General features: G+C 30.9%; 1 protein-coding gene across 2 annotated transcripts; it reads right to left on the minus strand.

Annotated features, from left to right (window-relative positions):
• Window positions 1-3,508: 3,508 nt before the first annotated feature.
• On the minus strand, window positions 3,509-6,710 carry LOC137807307 (uncharacterized). 2 transcript variants are annotated; one of them, XM_068607896.2, is made up of 7 exons: window positions 6,442-6,710; window positions 6,105-6,365; window positions 5,869-6,007; window positions 5,527-5,641; window positions 5,200-5,263; window positions 4,824-5,087; window positions 3,509-3,755 (listed from the first exon to the last, which is right to left on the minus strand). In XM_068607896.2, exons 1-7 carry the CDS (start codon window positions 6,580-6,582, stop codon window positions 3,750-3,752), a joined length of 990 nt encoding a protein of 329 aa, XP_068463997.1. In that variant the 5' UTR covers window positions 6,583-6,710; the 3' UTR covers window positions 3,509-3,749. The 2 variants fall into 2 exon arrangements, with proteins under 2 accessions (XP_068463997.1, XP_068463998.1); XM_068607897.2 differs by having other exon boundaries at window positions 4,824-5,081; window positions 6,442-6,709.
• Between the last annotated feature and the right edge of the window lie 1,806 nt (window positions 6,711-8,516).

Raw genomic sequence — 8,516 nt, forward strand, 5'->3', positions numbered from 1 at the left:
GTGAATAATTTATTGAATGTGTTTTGATTGAGATTGGAAGTGTATGAATGATTTGAGTTGTATTATGATGCATTTGAAGTGTAAAGATTGATAGATATTAATAGTTGAATTTGAATATTGAAATTGATTTAGAAAATTATGAATGGTTGAGTATAGGTTGACATAGGAACTCATTGAAAGTACTTGTACAACTTTGAGGAAACTGAATTGATATTCTAATATGATAGGTCTTATGAAACCAAAGTTAAAATGTAAATATTGTAGTGTGATCATGCATATATAAGTTTTGAGCAATTTTACTATGTATTTTTTACTCAAGCGAGATATTTTGGCTTAAGCAAAATATTCTCGTGAGTTCCATACCTATTTTCGCTTGAGATAATGGTGAAAAATAGGATGCTCTCATATCCATTTTCACTCAAATGAGATTATTTTTGCTCAAGCTAAAAAAATTTAATAAAAAGCCTTAAATTTTGCTTATGTGTTTCGGTTTATTATTGTTTATTGTTTTAAATTAATTTCTATGTGAATTTTAATTATGTAGTTAATTGAAAATTCTTTAGTTTTTATGTGTTTTATGTAAATTGAGTTGTTTGCTTTCTTAGCTTTAGTGTGATTAAATGGTGTGATTTTGGATAACGTGAGATGTGAAATTTGTAATCGATACATAGAATTTTCATGAAAGGAAATAGTTTGTTGAGACTATTAGGAGGGTGTATTGATTTGTGAGTACTCTATGAAAGTAACGATCTTGACTCTATTATTCAGGTGGTCAGAGTCGAAGGAAGTTCATATGACTTTGTCTGCGGTTTGAAAAATAATCTGATATGGTAAGTCATATGAATTAACCGTGTCATATAAAAAAAAATTACGTTAATGGTGCAATTTACTTTTGTTATTCATGGGTATTTTTTTATTATGTATATAGGTAAGTCGTGGGTATAGGAAACAACTTTATTTGGTGAAATTGTTTCAAACTCGTATGATCTCATATCTACGAGAACGAAGTCATTAGATAGAATAATGATTTTGATTATTATTATAAAGTTGTGGGGTACCTCCACGAGTTTGTTATGTTTAGAAATTAAGTAATTGAAGTCGCGGTAATTAATTGAAGTCGCGGACTTGCAGAATGACTCCAAGTTTCGAAAAAACGTGTTTCTCCTACACAAGTCCAGTTGATTTAAAAATTCAACTTTTTTTTTAGGAGTTGTAAACGAGTTGGGTGACCATGGTGCATTTGGTTTATTTCTTAATTGGATCGTGGTACATTTGATTATTTGAACTATGGTACAACAATTGATGGTTTCGTGATGCAAGAATAAGTCATTGGTTTAATGGTTGAAATTTGGCAAGTTCATTAGTTTAATGGTTAAAATTTGACAAAAACATATTGAGGTATTTTGGTAACAGCTAGTGAGTGATCTTTAAATTTTTATTAGTTACTATTCATTAATATAATTGAATAATTAATATAATTGATTGATATTAATTAATATAATTGAATGACAGTTAATGAAAACAATTATAAAAAAATAAAAAAGCAAAAATGACAAAATTGTTAATTAGAGAAAAGAATGAAATATTGTTTATTAATATTTTTTTGTTTATTTGTTGCAGTTATAAATTTTTGAAATGTAGGTAATAGTATGAAATTTAATTATTGTGTATTTAAAGTAAAAAATAATAATAAAATATTACGTTAAGTCATTTAATTTTATTATAATTTATAGTAAAATATTTAAATGCGAAATTTATTGTGAGCACTAATTGCTAATTGTAAAAAATAATATATGATGAATCATTATATTAATACCTATTTTGGTCAATATTTTTTTATCAGCTATTTTGGTCAATCATAATATATTAGTATTTAAAATGTTTTAAAATATTTCTCTTTTTGAATTGATTCAATTTTGAATATTTTACCTTCCATAGTAGTTTTTAATTATAATTAAATATTCACCTTAAAACCTAATATAGCTTTTAAATGATAGGATCACCTCAATTTTTCTTATAACATTCAAATTAAAAATTAAAACTCAAACAAAAGAGTAAGAAAAATGACATTACCAAAAATTCTTTAAAAATCAAGAAAAGTTTTCATTTTTGAGATCTTTACAACCAAAAATAAAATTAAAAGATTAAAATGCATTCCATTTAAAAAAGTGAAAATCTCAGTAAATTGGGATTAAAAAAATCACATAGAAGAAGGAAAAATAATTTAGTTGTATGTAAAAACTTCGGTATTATAAAGAAACTTAGAGAAAAAGATGAAACGGAAGACAAAAGTCAAAATATTTATTTAATTTAAAATATAGAATAAAGAGAGGCTCGATAACATACATTGGGTATATTTTTTTTGTTGAGAAATGAAAACAGAAGCAAAGGGGAAAAAATATTTGCAGGTGAGAATTCACACCATACTATGGCGGTTGATCGAGAATTGCAAAACCGACTTTAAGGAGGTCGACCACTGCAACTTCCATAGCTCTACACTGAAACGAAAACCCAAACCTTAGAATTCGATTTTGTAAAAGAAAACTTCAGCATCTAATCTGAGCACTGAATATAGAGAGACTGCAACAGAAGAAAAACAAAGAAACGAATGCAATTATTAGTGGGTTTTAATTTGAATATGAATGCGGTTTTGTGATTACCTTTACAATGTTTTGACATTTTGTGAATTGAAAAGATTAAGGTTTCTGATCTTAGTCTGAAAATTGAATCGAAGATCGACACCAAAAAAGAGAAGGAAGCGTGAGAAAAAGCGTGAGAAAAATGTTGTTCCTTATATTTTTCCATTTTCTTTCCCACACTTTCATTCGGCCAAACCTAACTTCAAAATAGTAATAAAATGTGATTTTGTTAGGGTAATGACTAAATAACCAAATATTTTTTATAAAATAATACAATGAAATATACTAAATGGATAAAATGAAAAAAAAATTTATATACACAAACATTCAGTTAATGGAGAAATCCTATATAGATTATAGATATTAAACTTATTTAAAAAATATTTCTGATTAACACACGGTGTTTTATACTTAAAATACATATATATTAGATGTATTGTTAAAATCATTAAATTCTGTTAGTGTCAGTTAACTGATAAATTAATAACATATTATCCTAAATCTAAATAGTTTTGAATTTCCAGAACACAATACTACCCTATAGTTATGTCTTTCATTCCAATCAAAATTTCATTTAATCCATAATACTATATTAAAATTGGAAAGTTTTAGTGCTGCCATTAGCCTTGTAATTGAAACTTTTATATGACAATCATAGTTTGCTCCGTGTCAAAATTCCAGTTGATTCATTACTTTGCAGAACAACCATTCGTATAAAAAATAGCGTAGTTCAGGACAATGAAGAAAAAAAAAGAAAAAATTACTATTAAAACAAATTGTATTTTAAGCCTAAACTAAAACATAGTACCATTATCTTCGCACCAATTTTGTTTCACACCATATTTGCGGAATGCCAACGAGACAGTACGTCGAAAAGATAAAATATTATCCCTAGATAAATCAGAAACTCAATATAATTTACAGTATGTCACGATTAAATATGAAGAGACAACAGAAAAAAGATCTACAGTAACAATTTTGTATCTAAACTAACAAGTCAATTACATAAATGATCATCATATTGACCAGTGTGGAACAGGCTCCCCACCAGATAAGATAACGAATTAATGTGATGACAAATCCAATTGCTGATGGTGATGCTCACCGCACCTACAGCTGGAGAAAAAACCACTTATCACTATTAGAGACAGAATGAAGACAAAGGAAAGTAAATATTGCATAATTATTTGATGATCAACAAACTACTTGCACAAGACATCATTCGCACACACTGATGCTATAATGCATCATTTTATTATCCTATACTTATTTGAAGAGTATTCCCTGATAGGAACAAGGTTATCAATCTTAACGCCAGTAGAATGGCTGTGTTCTAAAACTGAACAATCAAAATCAAATGCATATTCTCATTTATAGTAAAAAAGTAATGATTTATACAGACAACCACAATCAATCTAGAGCACGATTAACAAGTTAACCACAACAGAGGTCAAGGGCATAAAAGAGGAGAGGAAGGAATACAGGAGGAAATTTATGAGGGGAAAAATAATGAAATCATGACCTCAAAATTATTGAGCTGTGAACTGTGACGAACACAACACAAAACTGAGATGTATATGAATCAGACCTACGACAGATAAGGTAGCAGAGAACAACTATAATCAGAACCAAACCAGTCTGATATTGTGTGAATAAGCAGAGGGTGAAAAGCAATCAGTGGGTTGCAGCCTGCAGATAATCTGAGAATTATCTGACAAAAAAATGCTCACAGCCAGATAATTAGAAACTAAAAAGAAAAATGTCAGGCTCACTCAGCCAGGAGACCAGCCTGCTGCTGGAATTAGGAGGGGTTTTCTGCTGGAAGTTCAAAATTGAGGCAGAGAAATTGTTAAGGGACATAGCAAATAGATCGACAAAGTGAGTTTTTACGCCCCAAATTGGTGCGATACGGCAGTTTGCTGCAATTCCTGCCTACACTCCATCATAACATGACTTGAGGGGAGGGATGTGTGCAACTCGCAGTGGCAGTGTGATAGCACCATAATTGACAACTATAATCAGACTTGCTGAATATGTGCAAGAGAAGAAACTAAATAGGCGTGAAAGACTAAAGAGTGTGTGTAAAGATGCTTCCAAACCTACCAATCAGCAAATGAATAAGAGGATAATTTGCTATAAATGACCAAGGTTAATAAAACCCAAGACTAGGCATAGGTAATAAACCTGCTTCTTTTTCTTCTTAGGTCTTCTCTTCCTTCGAGGCTTGTGAGCATCAGAGTTGGAGCTTAAACTACTTCCGTGGCCTGTCCCTGATCTTGAGGGTCCCCTTTTGAAGTCTGAGCTGCTTTTGCTATTTGACGTGTTGCTTGATGTGGAAATATCAGATCTCTGTATAGATGAATTTTGGCCAGAAGATGACCCAAACCTTGACAATTTCATATTTGAAGGGCGAGGAGGAGGCATCAAAGCTCTAGCAGAAATCTGCCTCTATAAAAAAGGGCCGAGATATTCAAAATTTGAAAATAGTTTGTCACTATCTATTTCATGGTATGCAATATTGCAAATTAAAACAAACAAAATTACTACTCTTACTACAGACCTGATTTTTCTCATCACTGGACATGCCAGACACACCTTTCCCAGAAGCACTAGAAGCCTGCTCTCTGAAACCAACAAAAAAATTTAATATTAGTAGATTTCATCAAAATAAAACATGCTTGCAGCATCTTAATGATTAATTGCAAATTCCCTGGCATAATGTTGCACAAATGCCGGAGGCTTCACAGCAGAAAGCCTGGCTTCCTCTTCACCATTACCAATACCAACATCACAAACAACGAAGGTTGATTCTACTACTCTCCTAACATTCTAATCCCCATCATGCACACAGTGTATATACGAATTCTCATCGATACCCTCCACTGACCTTGCACTTTTGTCTGTCCATTCATCATCTGCATCTGCTTCATCACTAGAACTCCCAGCAAGGAAAAAATCATCATCACTCAGATCCAACAGACCGTCATCCTCACTGCCAGTCTCTGCCACAGCAACACGAATCTTGTTGGCATTTGATTGGACACAAATGTGGCATAAATAAAAGACATTAAAAAATATAAAGCAGAGTTCAACCTAGTTTTCCTTATTTATTGACAACTCGTAGTCAAAAGGTCTCACACAGCTAAAACCAAGCTCTTGAAGAGCGCCAACATTCTAAACTCATATAAATGATGACAATAAGTATTAAAAAAATTCACAATTAATGAACCTTCTAAATCCTTGCCACTTGCAGCAGCTGCAACCAGCCTATCTTCAATCTGCTTGCGCAGTCCATTCCTCCTGTCAACTATCTCCGAATCATCACCGCCGGTAAACAAGGGAACATATTTTTCATTCTTTGGAAAGTACTGCAAATTGAAATTGATTCAAGAATAACAATATTTCTTCGGTCAATATTCTTCGTGATGTCAACGCAAGAAAAAAGAGAGAGCACAGAACACGGACCATGACATATTGAAGATCTTGTTTTAGAGCGGAAAGCTGGTCAGAGTAAGGTTGGGCAGAAGAAGAAGATGAAGAAGAAGCACGGTGCAGTTTCTCGAGGCGTCTGATTCGCCTTTCAATTTTTCTCCTCTCGAAGAACTTGATCTTCCGGTCACGTAAAAAAATCTTGCGTTCCGCGGCGAGGCGCGTGTGAATCTCCTGCTGCTTCTTCAGTGCTTCCAATTTTTGTTCCTGCGCCTCTCTCACCTCGGGAGGCAGATTCTGCTTCAGCAATTCCGATAATGAATCGAAACGAATCAACAAGATGAAATAGGGATAGGAATAGGGTTAGGGTTACCTTTCGGAGCATGCGCTCTAAGGATCGAATCTGGTTTTTGAGGGAAACGGAGGCCTTGGGTTTCTTGGCAACCCCGAGAGGCTTGGAGTTGGATCGGCGCGTTGCGCTCACGCGCCGCTTGCTGTAAGCGCCGTGAGCCATTTCTCTTTTCTGAGTGTTGTTGTTTATCTTGTTTTTATAGTCTCGACTCCCTCTTATCTTGCACGCTCAACCCTCATGGAGGGATTCGGTCTGAAATTTCAGATTCAATTTTATATGTAACGTTTTACAAATTTAATATTTCTTTTTCAACCTAATAAGTTACAAGGTTTTTGTTTTTAATAATAGAAATCTCAATAATACTAATTTTTTAACGCGGTAATTGTTATTACTAATTAAAATTTATTAAAAAAACTAATAAAATTGAGTTTCCTTATTTTTCCTTTCAAATATAACTTTAAAGACAAATCTTATTAAATAAAATATGTTTAAATGGTTTTAAACTAATTTAACTTACTTTTTAGAGATGAAAAAATTATTAGGCTAAAAAACTCGTACAGCCTAGAATTTCATCAGGCTTGAGATCATTTTAAAAGTCCTAACTGGATGAAGTTTTTTTAAATGTTTTGATTTTTGTCTTTTGTTTTTCCTTATTTATAGTGAAAAAAAATCTTACATCATTTTAGTGAACTTTCATAAATAAAATTTTAAAATTTACGAAAATTTTTAAAATAAACTACAAATAAAAAATAGAAGCATTTTTCCATTTAAAAATTAAAACAAAATCATCTTAAGCAAAACCTAAAACCCTAAATTAAAACAATAATTCATGATATTTTAATATTTTAAAATTTAGGCTTAAATACAATTTTATCCCTTCAATCTCTATATTTCCCCAAATTTAAATTTTTATTTTTTGAATTTTATAAATTATTCTTTTTAACCTTTCAATAAACCTTATTAGTCCATTCATGTCATAATAAGTCATTGACCGATATAAACACAAAATCGAACCTATTGAGTCAAACATTTTAATAAGAAAATCTTTGACTCCAGTCTCTCGTGGTATGCCTCTCCGAAAATTGATTTTTAGTTTAAAATTGTTTTGATTTAAAAGTTGAGTATTTAAGCCACTCATTTATTCCATGATGATCCTTTTAACTAAACTCGCGTAATATTTATAGAGGTTAAAAGGGAGTATTCTTCTTAAACCACTTAACAAGGGTCCAAGGTACCATATTTTATCTTTTGGAGACATTTTTAGCTTTTATTTTGTTAATCCTGCAAAATTTAGTAACAAATTGCCTTTCTGTGATCAATTTATAACTATTAAAATAAAGAAAAAGAGAAATAGGATAAATCTATTGTATATATTAAATTCATAACATTATGTTTATATATAGAGAGAAAATATAAAATATATGGTTTAAGGTCATTACAGAAATATCTGATAATATTTATAATATTTAATAATATCTTATAATATATAACATTCCGTTCAAATTGATGTTTATATATGTATTCAACTTGTTACAAATAAAATCAATCCTAGATCTATGTAAGAATTTAGTAAAAATGGCTGTAAATTGTCATTTGAATTAACAAATTAATCTTGATTTCTTTCGATACAATCTTTTCTCAAATAAAATGACAATCAAATTCAATATGTTTGGTCACATCACATATAAGTGTCATTCTGAAATCATAACTCTATATTTTACTTCTGCACTCCACAGCACTTTGTTTCTTGTTCTCCATATTAGCTCAATTCAGTTCTTTATGAAATGACTATATATTGAAATGAAGTGTCATTTTATTCGAAAAAAGATTATCAATAAATATCAAAACTGAATTTGTTAATTCAAATAATCAATTAACAAAAATTTTTACTAAATCCTTATATAATTCAATGATTGATTATATTTGTAACAATATGGGTACAAAATTGATGAGTTGTTACAAATATAATGAATCAAAGACTGAGATGAACCTTTGGCCTATAGGGATATTGATGGATTGGTTGGACACAAAGAAGTTGGTGGAGAGAAAGATGATTGACTTAAGTTTGAGCATCCTGTACTACAGAGGTTTACAGT

The sequence above is a fragment of the Phaseolus vulgaris genome, chromosome 7, assembly GCF_051622355.1.
Source record: "Phaseolus vulgaris cultivar YP4 chromosome 7, ASM5162235v1, whole genome shotgun sequence".
NCBI classification, from domain to species: Eukaryota; Viridiplantae; Streptophyta; class Magnoliopsida; order Fabales; family Fabaceae; genus Phaseolus; species Phaseolus vulgaris.

Bases quoted from the DNA above. Each gene is read 5' to 3' on its own strand.
- LOC137807307 (XM_068607896.2), bottom strand. From the start codon at position 6,582: ATGGCTCACGGCGCTTACAGCAAGCGGCGCGTGAGCGCAACGCGCCGA. The intron at 6,366-6,441 runs GTAACCCTAACC...TTGCTGAAGCAG, and splicing joins TAGAGCGCATGCTCCGAAAG to AATCTGCCTCCCGAGGTGAG. The intron at 5,088-5,199 runs GTCTGTAGTAAG...CCTTTTTTATAG, and splicing joins CCAGTGATGAGAAAAATCAG to AGGCAGATTTCTGCTAGAGC.